General features: G+C 39.1%; 10 protein-coding genes across 10 annotated transcripts; 4 read left to right on the forward strand and 6 right to left on the reverse strand.

Annotated features, from left to right (window-relative positions):
- Positions 1–138: 138 nt before the first annotated feature.
- On the reverse strand, positions 139–2,175 carry L201_006435 (uncharacterized protein; the record flags this gene model as incomplete). Its single annotated transcript, XM_066222154.1, has 12 exons — positions 139–175; positions 233–412; positions 474–584; positions 632–701; positions 765–837; positions 885–968; positions 1,024–1,467; positions 1,519–1,576; positions 1,636–1,696; positions 1,747–1,819; positions 1,883–1,940; positions 1,994–2,175. The coding sequence occupies 12 exons, from the start codon at positions 2,173–2,175 to the stop codon at positions 139–141; spliced, it is 1,431 nt and encodes a 476-aa protein (XP_066078251.1).
- A 1,551-nt stretch (positions 2,176–3,726) lies between these two features.
- On the forward strand, positions 3,727–5,931 carry L201_006436 (uncharacterized protein; the record flags this gene model as incomplete). The annotated part of the gene is made up of 12 exons (XM_066222155.1): positions 3,727–3,906; positions 3,968–4,106; positions 4,166–4,213; positions 4,270–4,347; positions 4,419–4,610; positions 4,706–4,868; positions 4,934–5,021; positions 5,122–5,262; positions 5,326–5,456; positions 5,519–5,594; positions 5,662–5,784; positions 5,845–5,931. The coding sequence occupies 12 exons, from the start codon at positions 3,727–3,729 to the stop codon at positions 5,929–5,931; spliced, it is 1,446 nt and encodes a 481-aa protein (XP_066078252.1).
- Positions 5,932–6,455: 524 nt separating this feature from the next.
- Positions 6,456–7,203, reverse strand: L201_006437 (uncharacterized protein; the record flags this gene model as incomplete). Its single annotated transcript, XM_066222156.1, has 3 exons — positions 6,456–6,611; positions 6,727–6,947; positions 7,020–7,203. The coding sequence occupies 3 exons, from the start codon at positions 7,201–7,203 to the stop codon at positions 6,456–6,458; spliced, it is 561 nt and encodes a 186-aa protein (XP_066078253.1).
- A 905-nt stretch (positions 7,204–8,108) lies between these two features.
- Positions 8,109–10,264, reverse strand: L201_006438 (uncharacterized protein; the record flags this gene model as incomplete). The annotated part of the gene is made up of 8 exons (XM_066222157.1): positions 8,109–8,257; positions 8,330–8,444; positions 8,524–8,902; positions 8,987–9,064; positions 9,139–9,451; positions 9,542–9,819; positions 9,891–9,970; positions 10,046–10,264. The coding sequence occupies 8 exons, from the start codon at positions 10,262–10,264 to the stop codon at positions 8,109–8,111; spliced, it is 1,611 nt and encodes a 536-aa protein (XP_066078254.1).
- Positions 10,265–11,456: 1,192 nt separating this feature from the next.
- L201_006439 (uncharacterized protein) lies at positions 11,457–12,897 on the forward strand (the record flags this gene model as incomplete). Its single annotated transcript, XM_066222158.1, has 6 exons — positions 11,457–11,644; positions 11,737–11,796; positions 11,894–12,033; positions 12,104–12,379; positions 12,484–12,644; positions 12,745–12,897. 6 exons carry the CDS (start codon positions 11,457–11,459, stop codon positions 12,895–12,897), a joined length of 978 nt encoding a protein of 325 aa, XP_066078255.1.
- A 981-nt stretch (positions 12,898–13,878) lies between these two features.
- On the reverse strand, positions 13,879–15,806 carry L201_006440 (uncharacterized protein; the record flags this gene model as incomplete). The annotated part of the gene is made up of 7 exons (XM_066222159.1): positions 13,879–14,042; positions 14,206–14,623; positions 14,810–15,000; positions 15,225–15,325; positions 15,477–15,605; positions 15,697–15,722; positions 15,783–15,806. The coding sequence occupies 7 exons, from the start codon at positions 15,804–15,806 to the stop codon at positions 13,879–13,881; spliced, it is 1,053 nt and encodes a 350-aa protein (XP_066078256.1).
- Positions 15,807–16,187: 381 nt separating this feature from the next.
- Positions 16,188–17,198, reverse strand: L201_006441 (uncharacterized protein; the record flags this gene model as incomplete). Its single annotated transcript, XM_066222160.1, has 3 exons — positions 16,188–16,502; positions 16,579–16,862; positions 16,934–17,198. The coding sequence occupies 3 exons, from the start codon at positions 17,196–17,198 to the stop codon at positions 16,188–16,190; spliced, it is 864 nt and encodes a 287-aa protein (XP_066078257.1).
- A 363-nt stretch (positions 17,199–17,561) lies between these two features.
- Positions 17,562–19,033, forward strand: L201_006442 (uncharacterized protein; the record flags this gene model as incomplete). The annotated part of the gene is made up of 5 exons (XM_066222161.1): positions 17,562–18,026; positions 18,122–18,326; positions 18,375–18,475; positions 18,721–18,920; positions 18,994–19,033. 5 exons carry the CDS (start codon positions 17,562–17,564, stop codon positions 19,031–19,033), a joined length of 1,011 nt encoding a protein of 336 aa, XP_066078258.1.
- Positions 19,034–19,726: 693 nt separating this feature from the next.
- L201_006443 (uncharacterized protein) lies at positions 19,727–23,215 on the forward strand (the record flags this gene model as incomplete). Its single annotated transcript, XM_066222162.1, has 16 exons — positions 19,727–19,889; positions 19,975–20,336; positions 20,469–20,546; positions 20,624–20,705; positions 20,767–20,818; positions 20,877–21,014; positions 21,080–21,251; positions 21,374–21,566; positions 21,657–21,723; positions 21,782–21,837; positions 21,902–22,103; positions 22,178–22,269; positions 22,345–22,542; positions 22,600–22,692; positions 22,774–22,955; positions 23,045–23,215. The coding sequence occupies 16 exons, from the start codon at positions 19,727–19,729 to the stop codon at positions 23,213–23,215; spliced, it is 2,301 nt and encodes a 766-aa protein (XP_066078259.1).
- A 477-nt stretch (positions 23,216–23,692) lies between these two features.
- L201_006444 (uncharacterized protein) lies at positions 23,693–25,865 on the reverse strand (the record flags this gene model as incomplete). The annotated part of the gene is made up of 8 exons (XM_066222163.1): positions 23,693–23,809; positions 23,910–24,222; positions 24,294–24,391; positions 24,457–24,534; positions 24,603–24,866; positions 24,936–25,358; positions 25,423–25,633; positions 25,711–25,865. The coding sequence occupies 8 exons, from the start codon at positions 25,863–25,865 to the stop codon at positions 23,693–23,695; spliced, it is 1,659 nt and encodes a 552-aa protein (XP_066078260.1).
- Positions 25,866–26,485: the final 620 nt, after the last annotated feature.

Raw genomic sequence — 26,485 nt, forward strand, 5'->3', positions numbered from 1 at the left:
CATTATACAATGCACAATTGTACTACGGGTACATAGCTAATCAATTTTATGCGCATCAAGGTGCTGAGATAATTTCTCTAACGGAATGCATCTCGACCTATACCCGTTCCCCCGACATACAGTGTACAAAATGTCTGCTTAATTTGCTCCACTATTATCTGCACAACTAAATGGACTATGATTCGGATTATTAGCACATAATGTAGCAGAACGACAAGAAGAAATCACTTACTGTGAAAGAGCGTTTGCTTTGAAATCATCGCGAATGGTAACGATTGCTGCATAAGTCCCTGAAACTAAGATGAACCAACCAATGCAATGGAAAATCACATTCATGGCTACTAAGCAATACCACTTTTTAGTCCTAGGTTCTCTCCAATTATCCCAAATCCACATGTAGGTTTCCGTTTGGCTGTACATCATAGGGAATTGTCAGTATGTTTGGCGAACACTAGAAGAACCTTTTGACTTACATGCAGATAAGTGTACCTAACAAAGCACCAATCAAGCCGATCAGATCGTTGAAGAATGGAATAGCCTCCGCGATTATGAAAGCAATCACCGAAGTAACGGAAATACATCCACTAGAAAGAGGTCAGCAATATACCGAAGCGAGTGATGAATAACTTACTACCAAACGGCGTAATGAGTGGGCGTGTTCTTGGAAAGATGAGTTGACTTCCTCAAGATCCGAACAAAGACTGTAGATGAAAGTCAATGACTGACGGTGCGTCACTAGATCTTGCGAAAACAAGTTAACTAACCGTATTTTGATGCTGTATGAACTAAAACAATACCACCTGCGACTAATCCAGGTAAGGCTAAACCATAACATACCTATTTGCTGTGATTAGCTTGGCTACACCAGTACTTCATTGACTCACTTTTTTGATTGTATGTCCGGCAGTTCCCAAAGCGGGTGAGGCTATGTATTGACCAGCGTAGTGATAAACAACTGCTGCAACAATCTATCTCGAATTCATCAATTTAGACCAAGAGTATATGTGCTATACGATTACTCACGAGGTAGGTAGCAGTCATGAATGTTTGTCCAACTATAACACTTTTAGTGAAATCCCTTGGTTCTCGCATTTCTCCCACAAAACTGAAATACGTTGGAGTTCCGGCGTAAGAGAAGATGATAATACAGACAGCATTGATAGCATCGATGAATGAGGGAGTGGCGGCTAAAGTAGTTTCAATGGTGTATTCACCTGGTGGTGCCAAACTTGGTCTGTCTGCTACTCCGAGAGCAATCATGAGGGTGATAACTGAGGACATGATACTGATTAGACCCATCCAACCAATCCAGGATATTCGAGACATGGTCTGTATTGATCCGAATGCGCCAACGAATAACATGGCGACGACTGCCCATACAACGGTACAGGTGGCGTGCTCGGTGATGGCATTGAAGGCTACCGATATAGAAAGGAAACTTGCACCAGTGACAGCGACCAGTTGAAGCTGATATAATTGTCAGAACGATGCCTTTGATGGGAAACACAGACAACTCACCCAAAACGCAAAACCTAAGATCTCTCTACCCCATATTCCGAATGTCATGTAACCAACACTACAAGTTATTGATTAGAGCGAGACTCCAGGACCTGTTGTAAAGAAAATACCACTCACTCGGCAACACCATATACTTCGGGATGGTTTAGTTTGAAAGTACCGACCACATAATCAGACCCTGATTGTTGTTGTCAGTCTACGTTTCGAATAAAATGTACTTGCACTTACATCCCACAATCAATGCTATAGCAACGATCACTATAATACCTGGTATCAAACCTAAAATGTTGAATGCAGTAGGCTGTCAGAAGAGAAATAGTATAAGCGTCTAAGCTCGAATGATGACACCCGGTATAGCACTTACTAATCCTAGGATACCTAATCCGACTTGAGTTTTAAGCTGTAGAACGGTAGCCTTGACCCTAAACCAGATTAGCGCTGCTAAGGCGGATTCAGAACTCACCATGATAATGACCTGTAATCTGGTCCATTACCTTCTAAGGTACCCCAAACAGCATCTACCACTTTTCCATCATTGTTGAAAGTTGGTTTGGCAAGCTCCACATCTAAATCTGATGTTTTCCCGACATCTCCTCGATGTCCCAGGGCATAATTATCCCTATCTGCCTCCGAACTAGTATTTGTTGGGTAACTCATCTAATAAGGCTGACGCAATGTCTGCTTCTATATCTTATCTTTAGCAATTATTTATGATTGATAAGATGAAATTGGTGATTGTCGGTCGGACCATGAAATAACAATAGCAAAATCTTGTATCCTTTTCACGGAACTTGGCTTGGTGATGAGTTTTTTTCTTCTACATTTTTAGTCGAAACTGGACCGGAACCAGTCGTGTGGTCGCCAAAGTATCCGGGGCCATTCGCTTGTAAAAGGGTGTGCATGAGGGTCAAAGATTGTTTGTTCCACTTGTTTCCGTACTAGTGCTGAGTTTTGAACCAGAAGGGTGGTTAGAGTTGTTCTGTGAACGCATGGAGCGGTTAAAAGCAAGGCAGCAAGGCAAGAAGAGGAAGGATAATCTCAGAGCTGCTATTGTAAAAATTGTAAAACCGTCACTTCGCTTAATCTTAATGCAATATTTTAATAGATGTAGGGATTCAAAAAAAGCCACGTTTTTATATCATATGTTCCTGAATTAACCGAGGAGAGCGAATCATAACTCACGTGACTTTGCACGAGTTGTATATATCTACATATTATATACTAGATATACTGTATATACGATTATGTTAGGCGTGCCGGAGCTGCACCGAGGTGACCAGGGTGTTTGGTCTTGAATGTACGATGTGTGAGTTAGGCACCCGGACACACCAAAAGCGGCTAATCCGACTCAAGATCTCGTGAGAGAGTTGAGAATTGAAGGAACGGAAAAATAGTCTTTTAGTCTTTCTCACCTTTTTCGTATCAACTTTCAGACTTGGCTAACAGGTATACCTTACACAACCCCTTCTCACATCTTGGCTTAGCATAACCTTACATAAACTCATAAGAAATGCTATCCCGGAACAATCGCGGTTCAGGAACTGATAAGATCCATTATTACAGGTTTGTGGGGTGATCAACCGTTCCAACAATTTTTGTGTTCGGCCGCAAAAATTTCTATTCAACTTAGTTACCGAAATATCTAAATGAATGAAGAGAAAATCCAATTACGAGTCATGCAAGGGATCAAACGTTATTATTTCCTGTCTGACCCAAGATTTATTCGTTTAATTGTTACTAAATTTTTGAACTTGGCAAACGGAGAAAAGAAACCCGTATCTCTTCCATCATTCCTTGTCGCTTTTATCAGTTTGAATGATTGTTAAGCGCTTCTAATCTTCAACCTTTCATCTCAAATAAACTATACTACTTTTTCAGCTCAGATAACAACTCCTGGAAGAGACCCAACAACAGCGAGATATATACGCGCTCAATTGATAAGAAAGAATTCTTGGATAGGAGGAATTGATCGGCAAAAGGATTGAATCTTGGACCGACTATTCGGCTTTTTCCATTGGTGATTACTAAAGATACACGAAGTCAATCTAAGTCAACTTCAATCTGGAGATAAGCAATATTGTTATAAACGGCAGTCAGTTGGTTTCAGATGTGTATTCTTCTTCCTCTTCAGCATCAACTAATCAACTGATAGTTGACTGTAACGATAACTCTAAATCTAACCACTATCCAAAAATCACTTGACTAACAATGACGACTTCATCCAATGTAGAAAACATCAAACTTGAAGACACAAACATGAAGGTGTCCGAAATAGATCAAGAGGAGGCTACTGTTGGGTCTGCTCAATATAATTTGGAAGGAGATGGAGTTATCAAGACGGATGATGTTTTCGGAGTAGTACATGAAGGTGGTCCTAATTATCGAAATGTGAGTTTGCATTGAATTACTCATAGGTATTCCTGATACTGAGACAACTCACGTATTCCAGGTTGGATGGATTGGTACATCCATCTTGATGATGAAAGCGCAAATTGGTCTGGGTGTACTGGCTATACCTTCCGTGTTACATACCTTAGGTCTAGTTCCAGGTATACTTTGTCTTTTAGCCATATCAGCTATTATTACATGTAGGTTCTTCATCAAAGCTGTGGGAAACTGTCGTATGACTAAAGTTCTGATCTTTTAGATGGTGATTACGTTGTTGGTACTTTCAAAAGAAACCATCCTGACGTCTGTAAGTTCAGTGCCGTTTGATTGTGACTGTGTGTCGAAGTCTGACTCCTGCTCTAGACGGTATCGATGATGTTGGTAGGATGCTCTTTGGTGGTAGAATAGGTAGAGAATCTGTAGCGATCATGTTCTGGTTATGTAAGTTTATTTGCATCTCATTCCTGACTGAAGAAATGCTAACTTTGACCTTCTGTTCATTCATCAAATAGTCATGACATGCGTAGCTGGTTCCGGGTTACTCTCTATTTCTATTGGTCTTAATGCTATCACAGCTCACGGAACATGTACCGCTGTATTTGTTGCTGTAGCAACAGTTGTCACCTTCTGTTTAGCCAGTATTCAAACTCTTGGTAAAATTTCATGGCTTGGTTGGGTCGGTATGACTTCGATTGTATCTGCACGTAAGTCTTGTTTTTATTTGGTCTACTATAGGCTTGCTTCGGGTATATTCAAGTACCAGGATCACAAGTAAAACTGACAATCCAATCACAAACAGTTCTGACATTGGCTATTGCCGTTGGTGTACAAGACCGACCTGCCGCAGCTCCACAGACTGGCCCATGGGACAAGGACCTCGTCATTTTTGGTAATCCTTCCTTTACCGATGCTATTGCTGCTATCTCAACTCTAGTTCTCTCCTTTGCGGGTACCCCAGGATTGTAAGTGCCAAGCAAGCAAGTTTGGGGAGGCAACTCAAGGATTGAACTGACAAATCCGATTATAGTTTCCCTATCTTGTCAGAAATGCGAGAACCGCGCTTATACAATCGATCAATGTTGAGTTGCCAAGCCGGTATCACTTTTATCTATACGGTAAGTCACGATTCAGCATCGTGCACCTTGACTGATGCGGGATGAGGAGACTGGCCATGCTCAATATGCTGTCACTAAACTTATAACTCTATGATCCTAGTTCATCGGTGTTCTTGTGTACTGTTTCTGTGGTGAATACGTATCCTCACCTGCTTTGGGTAGTGCTGGTGGTCTCTTGAAGAAAGTATGCTATGGTTTAGCTTTACCAGCTCTTTTTGTCACCGCTATGCTGTATACCCATGTAAGCGATCCCTCGTAAATTGTGCTTAAATGTGTGTCTAACATCGATTAAATCTATTTATAGCTTCCCGCTAAATACCTCATGGTCAGGTTTTTGAGGGGAAGTGAGCATTTGTCGTCCAACACACCCAAACATTATATCGTCTGGTTTAGTAGTGTTGGTGCTTGTGTTCTTTTCTCGTATATCGTTGCAAGGTACGTGATCGCGATATCATATGGCAATCGCGTTAGCTCACTCACTGACCCTGATCGTATAGTGCTATCCCTGTTTTCGGTGGACTTGTCGGTCTTATTGGTGCTTTATTCGGTACCTTCTTATGTATCCAACTAATGGTAAGCGCTCTTCGTGTTGGCTATTTGGTGGAAGTTATTGGGCTCATATCCAACTTGTTCCTCTCAGGGTGGAATGTGGTTATACGACAACTGGATGTACCGTGGTACCGACAAGTCGTTCAAATATCGAGCTTTGTTAGTCTGGAATATCGTCATGATAATTCTTGGTACATTTTTGATGATTGCTGGAGTAAGTATTTCCAATCAGTTACAAGTCTCCTCAATGCTGATCAGATATACTCCTGTCTAGACATACGGATCAGTTGTCGGCATCAAAGATTCATATAATGCAGGAGGAGGAACTTCAGCTTGGACTTGTGCTGATAATTCCAAGTAAACGGTCTAAACTCATTGCGAAGCAAAGATGGATGATTTGGGAGACCAATTCGTAGTCGTAGCGTGAAAGTGACAATAAGGTTTACGAAGTTTATCTGTCCATGTTCAGCTTTGTATTGATTTCTCGTGAAAGTGAAAGTTCAGCCAAACAAGCATCCATCTTGGATAGGCGGAAAACAGGCATAATTATATAGTCTAAATATACATCAGTTTGAATGATTTACGAAATGCATGAAGATTGTAAACGCGCGTATTCCTGTATATCTGGTGGTCGCTTCGAGACTCTAACTATGAAGTCGTTTCGTAAATTGTTATCATTATCGACATCATGAACAATATTTGCATCGTCAAAAGTTGTATGTTTGTGCAAGCTACAAGGGTAATTTGACAATAGCAAACTATCATAAAACATATATTGAAGACATACTTGACCAAACGGTACAGCGTGATGAGACGTTTCCGTTTGATATACTTCCTGACGGCTATGAAGGGAATTCAGTCTCTTTGCGTTACTCAATAGCTATCCTATCCGAAAACCGGTGGTAAAGATACTGGATTACCATAATAAGCCCGGAAGCAATCCTGTTTAGCTGAAGCTGTTTTAAGATCAAATACAATTGAACCGCAGAGTATGAAGATATATTGTAGATAATCGTGATCGCCTTGGTCTAAAGTAAGAATCTGTATATGGAACACATCGAAGATTCAGTAAGCGAAATCGAGCTTGTCTTTGTGCATCGCGAGGAAATATAACGCTGAAACCTTAGAATTTTGGCTAGGTATACGATGTACTCACTACTCTTTGTTGTTCGTATCCGTCATAGTCAACTAACCCAGTACCTCTAGCGATCAAAGTACCATTGCCTTTATCTCCGTTATCGAATGTACCGAACCAAGCGGCTTCTTCATAAACGATTGTTTTGTTACCGTAAGGGACAAACTTGTTGGATATCTCGCCAGAATCGATGGATCCATTCAATGCTGGACCTTCGATACCTGCGCCGACAAATCTGTTCACTGAGAAGAGTCGCGCAGGTCAAAATTTGGTAGACTTTCCATATCTGTTCGATGTATAGTCGACTGACTTACTGTTCTCAGCAACCGAATTGGTTCGAACGATTGGCGATGCCCCACCGAAGGCATAAGTGATCGTAAACAGGTAGTCGAGATTATAGCTGGATGTTGGGTAAACATGATCATCGCTGGCTGAACCGGCAGCAATGCAGGCGAACAATGCATAGCCGAATGTGAGGACTGTTGTTATTTTAACCATTTCTTTCGGTTTTCGTTTGCGTTCAAATTTTGCTGTGATGAGATTACGAGTATTGACAAGCAAGATAGGTGATTTTGTTTTCAACAAGAAAGTCAAGCACTTTATGACGTTTGACGATATATATACGCATGTTTGATTATCTTGACTGGAAGATATGTGGATTCAAGAAATACAATGTTCGAAAAATCAACTTGCAATTTTCATCTTGTTGATGCCAAATTTAGACCGGTTCCTGGCCCTGTGCACCTTCATCGTATTCTTATTGTTCTCTTTCGGTTTATTAAGAAGGCGTTCAATTAATTATCGTCCCGTCGTGGCCATTAAATTACATCACAGTATACAAGGTTATTCCTGGTTGTTGATTATCGATAACCAGCTAGAGCTATATAGTCAATTCACGTATGAATGTTACTCTATGCAATTTCGGTAGCGTTCATCTCTATGATTCAGCGAACATAGGCAAAGCAGGGAGTATGAATACTTGGACAGCTTGAGATATTCCCAAGCCTCGCAATTGAAATTTTCACATGTGCTATCTTGTTTGTCATAAATCCATAACCAGCGGGTAGCCCTTCATCATCCATGCATGTTCCTTTCGTTATCTCATAAGGTAAGGAATGCATATGCGTTTACCCAAGAATAAAAAATGTATGTCAATGACCCTGCACCACTTCTAAACCTCCACCCAGTAATCCATTGCGCTCGAACGGTACGCAATTCCTTAAATGACATATTCATCTCGATTATCTATTATTATAACACTTTTCATCGCAAATAACACAAACCTTCTTGATAGCTATAGTACTTGCAATCTACCTTTACGTAGTACACATCACATCTCCCAAAACAAAGAACAATTCCAATTTCTCATGCGACAACCAATGTGGCATTCGACGCTGATCCACTTATAAACCCTCTAATTGACCATCTTCTCTCTTAACCATTGCAGCTTTCTTCAAAGCAGCTCTAGGAGGCCATTTAGCATCGAACACGGAATCTAATTCTTCCAAGGTTCTTCCTCTTGTTTCGACACCAAAGAAATACCACATAACAGCTGGAAAAACGGACGAAAAACAATTAAAAACGGATAATTTTTCGATGGCAATGGATTGTGCAGTAGACTCACCATAGAAAAGGTTCAATGCCACGAATAAGAAATAATATTTATATCCAATAGACTCTAAAGCGATCGAAGTGACATAAGTATTGTATAGATTGGCACAGTTTGACATGATGACATGCTAAAATGGGCAGGTTATTGAGTTAGCGACTTCATCTTTTCGTCGACTGAAATTCACGCTGGAGAGACATGATACTTACCACACCCATTCCTTTTGCTCTAGTATGATTGGCCAAAACTTCTGCACAATAAGTTGCAGTTAAAGGTGTATAGATGAATGAATATGCGCAACCGAATAGGAAGATGAAAGCCACACCACCATTACTGAATGCTGAACTGACATGTGCTTTGCCCATATCGAATTGACTTGAAAATCCAGTAACGGCAGCGAACAAACATGCTAAAACAATTGAACCTATCCATAATTTTGTTCTTCTCCCTACCATATCATTTGTTGCTGATCCGGCTACAGCTCCGGTACATGATACAATTGAATTTGCAAATGTAAGTAATAATCTTCTATCGGTTGATGTGATACCTAATTTTGTGTACATGTTTGGTAAAAAGTAGGTCAAGACACTAGACGAAATAGGATTAGAAAATTCGAATTAGCGGAAAGATACTTGATGTAGGTTGGTTGAACGGAACCCAATGGATTCTCACCTGTTACCGGATAATTGGGCAAAGAAGGACATGAAAGCATTCATTAACATCCTCCATCTTTGATTTCGGGTGTTGACACTTGATGAAGCGAGTATGATAAACATGTCAGTCTATCGTTATTGTAAGACAGCTAATTATGTGATGAGACATACAGGTCGTAATAATTCCAAACACTTTGAGCCTCTTTAACTTGAATGGATTCTTCGAATTCTTTGATCTCCAATTGGACTAAAGGATGATCCATATTGCCACCACCATGATATTTAGCTAAAATTTGTGCTGCTTGTTCTTTTTTACCTCTGGCAGTCAACCATCTAGGTGATTCTGGAATGAAGAAAACACCTGATAAGATCAATGCGGGCGGCATCAATTGTAATCCTAAAGGTAATCTAAATGCCAACTCTCCTTGATGTTTATTTGATGCGTATGCTACACCTGTTGAAAGGATTGATCCAGTGTAGTAGACTAAAACGTGAATGAATCCGATAAGACGAGTTAGTCTGTGCTCCCAATCATCAAGATTATCTGATGTGTAGAATCTGCAGCATCACGTACAAGTATTGTAGAAACCGACAATTCTAGCTCTCCATTGAGGAGGAGCTAATTCCAAAGCGTAAGTTGGTGCCGAGGAAGTACCGATCGAAATACCAAAACCTAACAAAAATCTACCACCCAACAAATATGAATCATTCTTGGCTGCAGTTAAAACTATAGCTGCTGCACCAATCAAGATTGATCCTACACCCATACCAGCTCTTCTACCAAAATGATCACAAATTGGTCCAGTGAATAATGATCCGACCATATTACCGATTGTATAAATCATGAAAATTCTGTTCATCACCAAAAAGATCGTCAGTCAGTACGTTGAGAACTATTATCATGAATAATTTTTAGCACTTACATTCCAGTAGATTTACCGGTTTCTTGATGATGGAAGTATTTCTTATATTGGTCCATAGCATTAATCGAACTGAAAATTGACTATATTACCGTGTGTAACATACATAAGCGATGTATTACGAATGATTTGAATGTTGTTCGTATCTCTCAACTCACCCCATCGAATCCAGATGCAGTAGCATTCAGAGCAGCGACCAATAGAATAGCATATAATTGGAAACTGGTCTTGGACCATGGACTTAGAGGTGCCGTAGTGACAGTTTCGTAAAATTCTGAGTTACCTTGAACATCTTTAACCTCTGATGGATCGACGTGTATCTCTGATTCCTTCTTCAAGGAGTTGATGGATGTTGTGGGTTCGAGTTGATTCGACATCTTGTCTGTGTTGACCTGAATCTGCAGGTGATTGGAAAACAGAACTTATAAGTAGATTACTTAGAGATCGACAAAACGATAACGAGAATGAGGATGAAAAGTTGAAAACGGTTCAACCAATAATAGGGCAAGTATATATAATCAAATCCTCATCTCAGCATGACAAAGAGGGAAAGATAGTAATTAACCATAATTCAGCCTGTTTATCTAAAATGGTATCTATTCCTCCATCTTACCCCACTTTGTCCCACTTTTTCGTTACCCTCTTCTTACCGCTCAACATTCTATCAATCGATAATACCATAAGCTTATATTGAGCGCTCAAGGAGGGTTACTGGAAGATAACTGTATTTTGTCAAGTGGGGAAGAGGTAGTATGAACATTCCATTTCTAGCTATTATCGAAAGCAAGACCGAAAGTATCGGTCATATCCGAGTCAATACTGTTACTATGGTGTATTTCCGGACCGAAACTTGTTTTTCATTAGGTCTAATTTGGGAATCAAATTGCTTCCTTGATATATTGATGATGAATGAGGCGTAGAAGAGAAGAGGAGGGAACGTCTTAGCATATTATCAGAGGAGAGAGTGAGGCATGAGTGAGCGGATATTCCGACTGGATTGCTTTCAATTATAACCAATTTAAGCGCCGCCTCAGCTGACCAAAAGATAGAGAGAGAATAATGTGCCATATGGTACTTTGTATTCGTTATCTACATTACATTCTTCTAATTCAGGGTTGAATGATTAAATTGCCTTATCTCTTTGACTTCTCCTCTTGTGCCCCATGTCTCCCCTTTCATCACCATTTACCTTATCTTCGAGTAAGACAATAGACGCACAAATTCAGACCTTTTCGGGAGGATGTGCCCGAACCTGTTTCATTACTTTCTATTGTTTTCGGACCAACCTATAGACACGAATCCGATACTCACATACTCATCATGTCGAGGTCAGATGATAAAGCTATCACCCCACTTTGTGAAAACCATTCTCATCCGGACCAAAGTGGGGGAAAACAATCAACGACGTTAAACATCTTGAGCGTCTGCATTTTCGTATATCGCGGATGACAGATAAGAAATGCGATATATGCATCCCACGATAAAGATAACATAATTTCGTGTTCAGAATATCCTCTTATCTGTGCATTCCTCACATACCGAAATAAAGGAGCCATAAAGTAAACCGAAATGACCAAAGCACAATTTTTGATTGATCTTGAAAGAGATGGTTATGTAGTTGTACCAAACGTGATTTCGAAAGAATCGTGTGAAGACTTTCAAAAATCCGCTTGGGAATGGTTAGAAAGTTTCCCTTATGGTTTCAACAGAAATGATAAATCCACTTGGACAAGTGAACATTTACCTTATGGTGTAACGTGAGTTCTACAAAATCGATAACATTTCTTATGCATAGGATGACATAGCTAACAACAATAAACCAATTTTGTTTTTTTTTTCAAAACAATAGAGGTGGTTTATACAATCGATATAGTGTAAATCACGAAGATTTCGTATGGAAAATCAGAACGTAAGTTCATCTTTCTACACACCTCTTCAACATCTTCTTGTTATACCGTTATGTGAACCGCAGTTTGATCGAACAATAACTGATTGATTAAGTGTAGTGAACCAGCTATCATCAAGATTTTCGAACAAATCTGGGGTACACAAGACCTGATTGCTTCGTTTGACGGTATGAATGCTTCTCTACCTATCAACGATAAAAGTGGTAGAACCGATATTAAAGCTACTTCACCTTGGCCTCGTAAGTACAAACGACATCTCGGAAAGGGTTTTAGGTGATCTAGATCGCATGTTGATTTATTATGTTACAGATATCGACCAAAATCCAAGAAACGTTAATAGATTTGAATTATATCAAGGTATAGCTAATTTATCCTCAAATGGTCCTCAAGATGGTGGATTATGCGTTTTGAAAGGTTCACATAAATTACATCAAGAATACTTTGATTCCATAAATGGATTCAAGTTGGATCAAGATGCAGGTGAAAAAGAGAATGGATACAATTACAAAGTAGAGGAGATGGATTGGTTCAAGGGAAAAGGTTGCGAAGAGATAAAAATTTGTGCTAATGCTGGTGATTTAATCTGTAAGTGATAGTGGTTTTCTCTGTGTCAGTCATCCTGAAACGATTTGAGGTCTAGGGATCTACGTCAAGTGATAATACTGATTTATAGAAATGTCGCTCAATAGTATGGGATTCTCGAACAATTCACTGGAATGCTAGTCCTACAGGTGAACAAACAAGATTCGTCACATACGTTTGCTATTGTCCAAAATCGCACATGTCTGCAGATGAACTCGCTAAGAAAGCTCAAATATTTAAAGATCGCAAAGGTACTACCCATTTCCCCGTAAGTTTTAAATCAGTTTCTACTTCCATTTCAACGGCGATTTCTTTGAAAAGTACAATACCGATAATAGTACAAACAAAGCTAAATTCAAATAAAATAGTATATGAATCGAGTTCCAGCAGAACGACCCGGGTATCATAATGCATTACCAAGAAGACCAAATGGAGAATTGGATTCAGCTAATCGAACTAGACCAAGAAAAGAACCTACCGAGACTCCTTTGATGTCGAAGTTAGCCGGAGTAGCCCAATAAACATTCAAATTTAGATGTTATATATATGTGTATATGCTTTAATCACTTTATGCATGTGAATAATATCATAATATCCGCAATCTTTTGCCATATGCACATTATCATAACTTTTGAAGTAAAAGACTTTCAAGTTATCTCGGTTTCGCTGCATGGTATTTGGTCGGAAAAACAGGTGAATATTCAAGAATGGGTATACTTTCGAGTTTAACAAGCGAATCATAAATGAGAGGATAAAAATATTAGAACATTGCTTGTACTTAGAATACCAAGAAAATATCGGTGACAAAAATTGACAGACAAGATGATGACTACAGGTGTTTAGCTTGATTCATGTCTTCTCGCTCAATTCCCCTACAAATAAACAAGGTGGATGCCAAAGAGTGAAAGAACCGCAACTGAAGATTGTTATTTGGAATTCAAAGTCATATCCCAAATTCCTCCTTACACCTGATCTAAATTGGGAATTGCATTGTCATTGGAATTTGAAATCTATATAGTTATCAGTAAATCATCATCCTTTCGATGAAGATTATTCATTCGATTTCCAACTAAATGACAAAGATCAAAAACACTTGAAAGATTTAATCGCGTTTCCTCGAGGTGATGCTTTACTTAATCTTGTTCATCAAATAATTAAACGTACAAGGTAGGTTTAGTGTAGGATAAGCTGGAAAGGTGAAACTATAAGCGATTTATAAATATTGGTAGTCAATATGGTTTATATCACTACTGTATAAACAGCCTTCAGTCATGTATGCATGGGATCTGTGACTTGAATACTTTAGTCTACATTTAAATCAAGCTTGTTCTGGAAGCAGTTTCTGAAAAAGGTCGCAATCGCTCAGATTGCTGTACTGAGTAAGGAATATTTTGTTCTATCAATGGAGTTGTTTTCAGTGACTGTCATGAATACAATCGAAATATGCATTGAATGATATACTACACTATTTCCATATGTCATATACTCTATTTTCTCTCTGATCATTTCTTCTTCTCCTTTTCCTTCTCTTCCTCAGCTTCTTTCTTGGCCCTTGCGACATCTTCAGCTTTTACACCTGCAGCTTGAGCAGCAGCTTCATTGGCTCTATCTTGAGGTGTTTTTGAATCTTCCAATTCTTGTTGAGCGTTTTCGATTCGGTTTTCAACTATAACGGTGCGTGCATAATGATTAGCAAAATGCCCGCATGATTTTATCGGCGTTTCCATATTGCGATCAAGGAATGAATTTGAATAATTATGGGGAACGTATGACAGCGGCGAAGAAAGTTATGAATGGGAAACCAATAGAGGGATATGCCAAACACTCACTTAAATCATGTAAAGCCAAAACAGTTCTGATCATAGCACTCAGATAAACGACTAAAGTGGAATCGTTTTGGCCCACTCTAAAGGCTTTACCTAAATCAATATCGGTACCTAATTGAGGTAATAAACCAATGATTTCCTGTAATTGATAGATTACTTGGTGATTTATTGGTAATTTTTTGCTTTTCACCGCTGTTAGATAATCGCGAATTTCAACTAATCTTGAATGCAACCCTTTTAAAGATTGTAATTGTGAAATGACTTTCGTTGATAATGATTGTGTCGTTAATAATGAGGATGATGGTGCAGAAGAAGATGATGATATATCACGTAATAAATGCTCGACTCCAATTTCTTCAGCTTCTTCAGCTTCTATTGTTGTTGATACATGTGTAAATGTTCGCTGAGTTGCTGTTCCATCCTAGAAGCGGGAAAACATCAGATTATATAAGCGATCGTTCTTAGTATATTCCTTCAGAAGAGGTGTTGAAATGTCCTCTTTGTAAGCGTATCCAGAATCAGAATACAGATAAGTATTCCTTCTAACATAGTCTTTTTCGCGGTTCTGCCTTTACCAGTCCTGAATAGCAGACACCGAGACACTCACATCTTTAATCTCCTCAACGGCGAAATAAGCATCCGTTGGTATACCTGTATCACCTCTACCACCTGTAGCTCTAGTATCCACAATTACCATTACAGGACGTGAACAAAATCGTTTGAATAATTCGGAGATTTCTAAATCTGATGATCTCAGTCGAGGTCCAGTGTGGTAGAACCCTATAGGACGTTCTTTGGCTATTTATTCGATTCGGATGATGAGATATATAGGTTGAGTAGTAGAGGATTCGATGTTGTGAGCGATATCGATTTTGAAGGGTGAAGGGATGTAGGCAAGGCGAAAGGGGTTCGAAGGAATAATTAGCAAAACGGCGGTTCAGATTAAACGAAACGAATAACGAGTAAAACCTCCATGATTTGGATGGATATGGCCTGCTACCAAAAGAGATAGGGAAATTCACCATTGACTTTCCTGAACATTCTCCACATCTCTTCTACATAGTCTAAATCTAAGAAGAAGGTCCTTGGATCTTTCTCATCTTCTTCGAAAGGGATTGCGAAACTAGATTATCGTTCATATCATCAGCACAGATAAATCCTCTGGTTTCCCAATTCCCATCAAGGAGCATTGAAAGAAATGACTATTCATCCTTCCTGGGAAGAATGTAGATTAAATTTCCCATCAATCGATAAGGTATATCAGACAAGCTTACCTATTTGCTACATTTATTGTATTACCATTATCTTGACCTAATAATACACCTAATACTCGTTTGTTCTTCGATAATGGAACCCTTGCGGCATGATCGACCACTGACAGTAAGACGAGAGGATGTATCACCCTATATAATCAAAATGATCGAGTTAGTCCCACATTGTCGCTCTATCCAAGTATCGATAATTTGATGACTGGTCCTCAGCGAGAAAACATACACGTTGACGGTACTAAGTTCGTTCACCTAATCGAATATCTTCAGCTTCAGCTTTTTCATGATTAGAAAGAGCACTGATGAGCTTACCTGAGCGGTAGTCAATCCTGGCATTGTGAGCTTGACTAGATTAAGTATATGTATATGAAAAAGCTAAGTAATTAATGAGTTTTACAGTATAAATGTTGAATGAGTATCTTAAATCATGATATCAAATATAATGCAACACGCGTCAGCGTCACAATAATAAGTGGAGGGGATCATCTTCTCAATTGAGTGCCACATTCAAACGTACACCGATAATACCGACTGCTATGATCACCATGAAGAGTGTTATGATGGCGACGATGCATACAGGTATGCACATATCAGAACAATAGAAGAGTACAATGATAGATACAATAATAACATCAATACATATCCACATGGTACACGATTGGGATTACAATAGCATTGATGAAGTATAATGTCCCCCTTCCTTGTGATAATTCCGCTTTATTGTACTCTACCGCCCCATGGAACGAGTCTACGATATATATCATCTAAACCATCTTCTATTCTTTTAGTTGTACCTTCTAGAGTTCCAATTCTTCTGACTTCAATGACTAATTCCTTCGATCCTCTTTTAACAGATGAGAGGGGATAAAAGTGAAGGTATAACTGAGCCCATGTAGGAGTTAGAGTTACACTTAGATGAGTCTGAGGCAATGGTAAACCCTTTGGTGGAGGATTTCCTGGAGCAGAGTTGAAGAAAGGTATTATGAATGTTGAGGGTAGAGTGAGAAGCAGATCTTCTATACGTGCAGCAGGCTGGAAGGATAGCAAGTGAGATATCAGTAAAAACTTCAGCAAGGGGATCCGTAGTTGGCATGAAGACAGTACCTACTTGTAACCTTCTAAAAATATCCTCTACAGCTTCTCCTTCTTCACTCAAAGAGCTTTCTACGGTTCTCAATTCTTCGCCGACTCGTACAGCTATATATCTATCAAAGACAGCAGTTTCTCTACCTCTTCCTTCATATACTGATCTTGATGTTGGACCTGAAACATCTCCCAAATTAGGATCGTCCAAATGTGACGATTCATATGGGAATGGATCAGATGAGTAGTCAGGTTTGATGTGTGATAAATAAGTCTCCAAATACATTGCTCGTAATATCGATGTTGCCACTACAAGGTAAAAGATTAGCACAGCATATCTTGCAAGTTTTTCAAACAGGTTGAATTGTTTCAGCATTTACCTAACCAGAAGACACGATTGACACCTCTTAAACCTCTGAACATGGCCCATATTCGTCTGACTCGCTCTTCTTCAGGATCAGACCAGAATTTACTCGGTGTAGCTTTTTGGTCCAAGGTCAAGTGGAGTATACGGTGTATCAAGTGTAAAGGTAAAGCTGAGATGCCCTTTTTGCCTTTGAGAATATTCGTATTACACCCATTTCTATACACTGGTGTAGGTGCATAAGGAGGCGGAGGTGCAGCTATAGATGATGAATTATACATTATTTATCATTCAATGTCACCCTTGTTTATGCTATCACAAAGAGAAAGAACAAGGAATAATAGGAATGCTAGTTGACTTTACCCCGGATTTACGATTGCCTTATATCGCGTAATGAAGAGAGTGGATAATAATAACCGATCGGGATATTCCCTACTTCTGCACTACTTTATATGACGTAGATCTCTCTTGCTCTCATTATATTCCAGTGATAGGATATTCGATGAACCTATTAGACAGATGTCATCGTATCCAGATCCACCTGTTATAAAACATCTCTTTCACATCTTCTTTTATACTATTTCTTCCTTCTTGATATCATAACCCCATATATACATATATACAAACACAAATCTCAATATATAATGTACAGACTCACCGTATCTCGCTCATTACGAGCACCTATCTCCGCTCGATCATTCTCAGTAACAGCTGGAAGATTTAACAAAGGACCACCAACCACACAAGGACATTCAACTGATAAAGCACATCAAGCTGGACATACAGATGGTGATGTACAATCTGCATCTGTAAGAGCAGGTCAAAATGCAAAATCAAATTCTGAATCACCTTCTTCACAAGGTCAAGCTCAACCTTTTGATGCCGCAAGACAAGGCTCAACAGGTGGTACAGCAAAACCATCAGAAGCTAAAGCTGAAGTGAAAGATGAAGGTCAAGCAGGTGCATTCAAAGATCAAGTTGGTGGTCAAGATGAATCTGCTCCAGGTGTAGAATTTGGTAAAAAAGAAAATGCTGCAGGTGGTTCTTATACCGATGGTATTAAAGAAACTGTCTTGGGTGGTTTCGATAATTTGAAAAAACTCAGAAGTGTAAGTTTGTTCTCTTTAGTACTGATTCATCATACCACTATCTCTATAATCTGAGCCTTCGCTAATATCTTTCATTGTGTGATCGCCGATAATAGGAAGGCAAAAACTTCCACACATCTGCTAGACAATTTTACCCAGGAAAAGGAACATCACCTTCAGCTGATGTTGACGGATCAAGAGAACCTAAAGAACCAAATTTAGAAGGTGAACAAAATCAACATTTAAAACATCAAGCTCCTGGTACAGCAGATCAAGGTAAAGGTAATGCAGCTGAAACACCACATTTACCATCAAGAAAAAGTGAATTAACTACAGGTGGTTCAGGTGCACCAACTGCACCACAATCAGGTAAAAAAGCATTTTCAACTTATTCAAGAAGACAAATGGCTGCTCAACCACCAAAAGGTTATGCTAAAGCTTTACCAAGTGAAGGTAATCAAGCTGGTTATGTAGGTTAGACTTTCACTTTCTCATGTTGTATATATATATGTCAACCAAAGGCTTAAGAACGGGTGTCATCGTATAGTAAAAAGTATAAATTAAGGAAAAGAAGTATCATAGGAAGAAAAAGAAAATTGTATAAAACCTATAAAATAGTTCGTAACATGTAAAGAAGGAAAGGAAATGATCATGCAATAACATAGCTAGATCGTTGCAGCATGCTGATATACGTGACTGTTTGTTTTGATCGTAGAACGCACCACCTGAAGCATTACCACCTACACTTGATTCGCCATACGGTAAAGACGCTGTACAAGATCCTGAACCTGGACAAACACCTTCGCACGAGAACTACTCCAGTACAGCTGTAGATCCACCTAATGAAGCTTTGAGACAAGCTGCCAAAGATGGTAACTTGGCTGATAGAAATGGGCCTCCAACCACTGAAATGGGGTGAGTTTATGAAGTCATCATATCACTAATTCTCGATTATATGGTCTTAACGTTCATGAATTCCTTCTTCTAGTGAAATGGGTAACAAAGAAGCTTGGAAACACAGAAAATAGGACAAGGCGATGGTATAGAAAATAACGAAAATGGAAGTTTTGGAGGAATGTATCCTTCAAAAGAAGCATATATGTAGCCTAAATATCACTCGAAATGTAATCATCATATAGTTGACCCGGCCCTGACACGTCACAGAGCACGGAAGCCTGATTTCGATTACTGGGCGACGGTCTTAATGAGATTGACTGAGTTACACAAGAGCAAGAAGCTGTTCTGTATTTGGTTCAAAGCGTGAATTTACTCATTACGCGCTAATGTTCGGCTTGAACATCATCAGGAGACGATCTGGTTAAACTGTACTCTCAAGATGATCGTACACCTCTGTGCTACCGATATATGCATAGCACAGTCTGATACAACAGCTGCTACTTGGGTAGCTGTACAAGTATTTTACATGCATTGCATGCATCCTCTGTCTCCAGCAGGATTTCACCATACTCATCCAAGATTATTGATATAATGATTAATGACAATGGCCGAGCAAGGTACGTCACCGAAATTGAAACCTCTGTAGATCCGATCGCGCAATGAAGGATATCGTATCTTTGTAAACATCATTTTTATGTTTCCAACTTTTCTCTTTGTTTCTTTTTCTTCTTTTTTTGCTGGCCATTTGTACATTACTATCATCGCATACACATTCTTGAGACACCAACTACAAGAGGCTTGAGGTTACTTCATCTCAGCTCAACATGCTCGGCATGAGCGCAAGTGTAGGTTTAAATCTACAGAATGGTATACTGCGTCATGGATTATTTCGTTGCTTGGCCGAACGTTTATCATCAACAAGTATACGAATAGGTCGAAATGGTTCATACAGAAGTATATATACGCGTATAACTGTAAATAAAACTGGTAAGTTGGATGTTCAGGATATGATTAATATCAATTTCGCGAAACTTCTCTGTTATTATACTGATCAATCAATTCATACATTCAGATAATTCAATATCATATATTCCTTCTCGTTCCTCTTTGCTTAGCGCAATACGGCATAACTCATCATCAGCCTCTTCTTCGACAACATCAACAATCACAAAATCATCATCATCATCTTCTTCTTCTTCTTCTTCAATAGATAGTACTCCCACTACATCCTCAGCACTCACACAAACCGACTCAAAGGAAACATCAAAAAGATCAATAATATCTAGAATAACAGCAAATCTATCTCTTAAACCTGTTGCTGAGACTCATACCAAAGGTGCTAATCAGGAAGAACAACATGGATCAAGTAGTGTATTGAAATTATTGGAATTGGCTAGACCAGAATCTAGGAATTTGGCTATTGCTGTAGGATTGGTACGTCTTCTATTTTCTGCTCTCATAGGCAATGAGTTTGTTATCATCTCAGGAAGAATTATCATCTGGCTGCCTTATCATGATCTCGATATGTTAGTAACTCACTAATCTGACTTTCACTCTCCCGAATAGTTACTGGTTTCTAGTTCAGTCTCCATGTTGGTCCCGCTGACCATTGGTAAACTCATTGATTTCTTCTCTTCCAACTCCGTGAGTATGACCACCCTCCTCAATATTGATAGTCAGAAGCTACGAAATGTTCAACTGATGTAAGCAATTGCGAAAAGACTCAATTCCTTGGTCTATCGTTCCCGGTAGCAGCAGGTCTATTGGCTGTGACTTTTTGTATAGGTGCTACTGCCAATGCTTGTAAGTTTTCCAAGCGTTCAGTAAGATGTATCATGCTGATTAATGTTATTTATCTTGACAGTACGAGCTATCATCATGAGAACTAGTGGACAGCGTATAATTGCTAGAGTCAGGTACGCTAACTCAGTATCACCATGTATAGATATGTGACTGATGACAATATGTCGACAGAAATCAAGCATATTTATCTACATTACGTCAAGAACCTGAATTTGCAGATAGATCAGCTGGTGATATTGTCTCCCGATTAAGTGTGGATACAAATATTTTAGGTGACAGTGTGACTTCAAATTTGTCAGATGGTCTCAGGTAAGCTCGCAAGTTTTTGCTGTTCCATGACGAGGATCAGTCAAGCTAATATTGGCGTGATTTAGAGCATTGATTTCAGCAACAGTCGGTGTAGCGGCAATGTTTTGGATTTCAGCCAAATTAACTCTTGTCATGCTCTGCGTTGTTCCACCCGTATCGCTTGGTGCCGTGTTCTACGGTAGATATCTGCGAAAATTGTCGAATTTAACTCAGGAAGCTGTCGGAGAAATGTCCAAAGTGAGTTCGATCGATCAGCTTGAATCTTCGTTCAATACTGTCGTCCTTTATACTTCCATGAACACTATGCATGAACATTACAGAGGGATGTCGTAGCTGATATTCCAGTCTTTCGTTTGTAGACCGCCGAAGAGAAATTGAACGCATTCAAGACAGTTGCAGCATATAACTCACAGCCATTAGAAGCGACATTATTCTCCAAAAAGGTTGATCAAGTTTTCCAATTAGCCAAGAAAGAAGCTTTGATGACTGGTATTTTCTGGGGCGCAAGTGGTTTGACTGGAAATTTAGCTATGCTCTGCTTATTAGGCTACGGTAGGTCGCAATTCCACCTCACCCAGTCTTTTCATCTTTTCATGATGATGGGGTCTTCAGCGGGCTAATCTATTCTCACTGCTACTCTAGGTGGTCATCTTGTATCTATCAGTGAAATCACTGTGGGGGATTTGACATCTCTTTTGATGTACAGCGCGTAAGTGATTTTATCCCAGATGTTAGCGAAGCAGTATCATTGACGTTGGCATTTATAGGTATGTCGGTGGTTCCGTGTCTGGTCTGACCGGTTTCTTCACTGGTCTTATGCGAGGTATGTCATCTATCACAGTTGCTGCATCAGCTCCTTGTACTTGAACTGACGAGTTCTATAATAGGTGTCGGAGCTGGTTCACGAGTATTCTGGCTGCTTGATCGAACATCTACTATCCCGCTCGACAAAGGTGTAAAATTAGCTCATTCACGAAACGGTGCTATACGATTTGAGAATGTTCGCTTTAGATATCCCTCAAGGAAGGAAGTTACCGTTTTGAAAGGTATCAATATGACCATTGAGCCTGGACAAAGTGTTGCTTTAGTGTAAGTCCAGTCCCCATACATCGCCATAACCCAATAGCCCAATGTTCGTACTAATTGTATGAATCTATTGATAGCGGATCAAGTGGTAGTGGTAAAAGTTCTATTCAGCAACTGATCAGTAGATTTTATGACCCTGAAGAAGGTAAAATCACCTTTGACGGTACAGGTGAGTGTGACATCGCATCAGTCGGTCTGCAGTTTAGCTTAGAATATACTAACTTCAAGACGCGATATATTTTAGACATTCGTGAATTTGCACCTGAATCATGGAGAGATCGTATAGGTGTTGTATTCCAAGATCCCATATTATTCGCTGGAACGGTTCACGAAAATATCGCTTATGGGTCACCTGACGCTACAAGAGAGGAAGTTGAAGAAGCCGCTAGAGCCGCAAATTGTGATTTCATTTGGGATTTACCTCAAGGGTTCGATACTGCTAGTAAGTCAATAGTGCTCAAACCAAATATCGAAATAGATTGTTAACCTGGGTTTATAGTTGGAAAAGCGAGTTTGAGTGGTGGACAGCGTCAAAGAGTTAGTATAGCAAGAGCTTTAGTGAGAAATCCATCGATACTTCTACTGGATGAAGGTGAGTGATCTCTTTGCGGTAATCCATGATAAAGAATTGAGTTATTTGAACGATTGATATACTAACTGTTCTGCTTGATAGCTACTTCTGCCCTTGATTCAACATCTGAAAACGCTGTCAATGCGGCCATAGACGATATTATTAGACAAAAGAACATCACAGTTATACTGGCTGCACATAGATTATCATCGATAGCTAGAGCTGAAAGAGTTGTGGTATTGGAGAATGGGGTTGTTTCAGAACAAGGAAGATATGATGTACTGGTAAGTGCTCATTACAGTCATTCAGATCAACTGTTGAATTTGCAAAGCTACATAGCTGACTTGGACTGTTCTGCTAATGAATGATACAGTCAAGGAAGGAAGGTAGTAGATTCAGAACATTAATGGCTGCGCAGTTACTAGTTGAAAAATCTTCTCAAGGTGTGCAGGAGGATGAACCTCAGATAGAAGAAACTCAAGGATCAAGTGACAAGACAAATCAAGATAAGATGTTAGAGGAAATTTCGGAAGCCAAAAAGTAGTCCGGCAATAATGACAGAAATATCAAGCTTGTATGTAGTAAGGCAATACAAAATATAGATTGGAATCGATTCATATCAAATGCATCATAACATAGCATAGTATAGCATATCAGCCACGGTGGAGCCTCTTGAGACTCGGAGTGTGTAGAGCAGATGGCGTATCCATAAGCTTATAGCGCATTCATGATTTAATGAACGGAAACGATTTACGGTCATTCATCACCAGTTTCCGAGTTACAACTACGAAAAGGATAACATTGATTGAAGAAAAAAACAACTGAACAATCTCATCAAACGAATTCTACAACTTTTTAAAGTATAATCTGTATCTCTTTACTAAGAAGGAAAGTAAACCAAACTACGTACAACTAACTACGATAATTAAACAATCTTTGTTTATAAAGACCCGGATCTACGCGATTCGCTCTATTGTTCTTCACTTAAATAATCCTGTTTCTTTCATTTCCTTTTTTATCATCATACTTCTCTGACTTGAACATTACCTCCTGCAGCTTCAATCTCTTTATCATGTTTACCATCATCAACATTTTCTACAGGTTCACCTGAAACGTTTTTACAGAATTTTTCATCGTCCTATATAATACATATAACAGAAGTTGTATCATCAGTAAAAACTGCTTTTCACCTAAGCTATGATTAAAAAAAAAAAAAAAAAAAAAACTTAAAAACTCACAAGATAATTCAAACCTTCACGTTGATGAGGTATAGGAGAAATCGTACAAATTCCTAAATAAACTGTAAAACCAATTGATAAACCAACCAAGAAAGAAATGTTGAATAATTTGACCCAAGCATTTGATGTTTTAGGATCAATCAAAGTCATAATGAAACCAGGACAAAATGGCCATGAACCCATCAAGAAAGCAACAATAGCTCTCCAGTGGAATCCATTTTTATACCAATAAATTGAACTTGGTGTACCGTTATATAAATCTTCAACTTTAACTTTACATCTACGTAATACGATATAATCTGCTAACATTATACTGTAGTAATAATATCGAGATTAGCTGGAGGGACAATGGACTATTGAGTGGGATGTGTCGAATTCACTCACCCAGTCATGGGAGCAATAAATACACCTAATCCACTAATAACTGAAAGGAAAGTCGAAGCTGATGCTAAAATTTGCCAAGGATTTGAAGCGATACCAATCTTCGAAGACATTATCAGCTATTGCGAATATTTCTTCTGTATACCAGGAATTGAAATAGACTTACAGCAGCAAGAAGGTAAGCACCTCTTCTGATGTTTAGGTATTTTGGCCATAAACCCGCCATATCCATACCGGTTGATACCTTTGTGACAGATTAGAGAGTATTAGTATCAAAATCAAAATCGTGTCTCGAATAAAAGATGAACTTACAGAGTTTAGTAAAACGTTGATCGATAATTGCGCACAGGTACAACCCAAACCAGCAAAGAAAACTGCTGCACGAACACTTGAACTTGAATCATAATAATCTTGAATAGCACTCAACAGAGAGATCGGTGACCAAATGATTTCACCAAGTATTTGTGATGATGCGGATGTTACTACAACACCGACCAAAGCACACATTGTAATCATCAAAGGAGCAGCAAACATTTGCGATAACATTGGATAATATCTTCTTTCAGAGTATCGAACCTATATTGCAAATCTTCGATTAGCGACTCACCACAGCATATACTGTAAACCTGGATAAGCTCAACCTACCCAATCACTTTGACCAATTGTACCTGAGCCCCAAGAGCCTAAAATCGAGGTGATACCCAACATCATTGAATAAGGAGTTGAAGAAGCTGTATTTACAGTTTTGAATAAAGGACCACCACCACCTGCGTGTGGTACAGCCCAGGCTAACAAACCAATCAAAGTTGCACCGAAAGCAGCTGAAGATGCTACAAAAGGTCTTTGAAGTCTTTCAGGTGGAACCATGACTAATGGAATATAAGCTAAATACCATAATACGACACCAGTAAAATCTTGATGTGTAATATGTGATGATGCTGAAAACTTATTAGGTTGATGTTTCCAACTTGGTGACATCGCTCCGAGCATGAGGTTAACAGCTTGACCACCCCAATAACTTTGAATACCAAACCACCATACTGAAGTGAAGACTCGTAAACAAACAGGCTAGTGAGTGAGAAGTAATCAGCATGACGTGACTGGATGGCAGATGTACATCATCGATACCCACGAAATAACTTCCTTTCATACCCCAACTCATACGACTAACAACGGTGAAACCAATATGATGAATTTCACCTGGGAAACCAGATATAACAGATAAAAGACCAGTTATCACAGCACCAATAACTACACATGCCATTGATTGTTGAGCTGTAAGTCCATAAGCTAAAAGTGATGATCCAGTTGAATATGCACTAATACATGCACCAGAAACGAACCTACATCATCCCATGCAAATTCAAGCGAAAGTCAGTATAGTTGTGTATGCCACTTGATAGAATCGTATGATGCCCACCAATAAATACAGAAACTCCAAATCTTATAAGTTCTTCTATCAGGTGGAATTGGAATCAAATCACGATTTGTCCATCTATCGTTGGTGTAACCACCATCTTCATCAACAGGACATTCTAATCGTTTAGCTAATTTTCTTAGTTTTGGTGAAGTCATCTTTATGATTAATCTTTCGTTCTTTCAGATTGAAACAAGTTAAAGAAGACGAATCCAAAGAAGGGAATATCAAATTAGGTAAAAGCGTACATCCAGTATATATAGATTGACGACTTATCTATTCTAGTGTCTTGGACCTGAGATATTCATTCATCAGAAAGTGGGCGATCTTCTTTCTATGAAAAAACGTTATCAGGACGGATGAAGCTGTATTCTTCTCCTCTCTTCCTCTTCTTCGGTATTCGGAGTGTATATCAGGCGTAGTAGCGCGCTATACAACGGATTTAAGTTATGTTGGTACGGGATGACAAAGTTAAGTCGTCATCCTTGGTTTTTACCCTCGGTATCTCTTTTGTAGAATGATCGGAGTGATATTGCCGAAGGGAAAATAAGAGAGAATGAGAGATGTGAACCAAGATAAGGGATATAGAACAGCCAAAAGGAATCGTTCCATTATTACCGGTCTTTTACAGGCTAAATTGCTATATCCCATCCAGTTAAATTGCAAATGCCCACTTTCAACGTCAAATATCTACGGCATTGACAGCTAATCAGCTGATAAGAAAAAAAGAAGTAGGTGTAGTAGAAAAGAAAATAAAACACGGTAAAATGCCCCTGGG

Source organism: Kwoniella dendrophila, chromosome 9 (genome assembly GCF_036810415.1).
Source record: "Kwoniella dendrophila CBS 6074 chromosome 9, complete sequence".
Classification (NCBI taxonomy): Eukaryota; Fungi; Basidiomycota; class Tremellomycetes; order Tremellales; family Cryptococcaceae; genus Kwoniella; species Kwoniella dendrophila.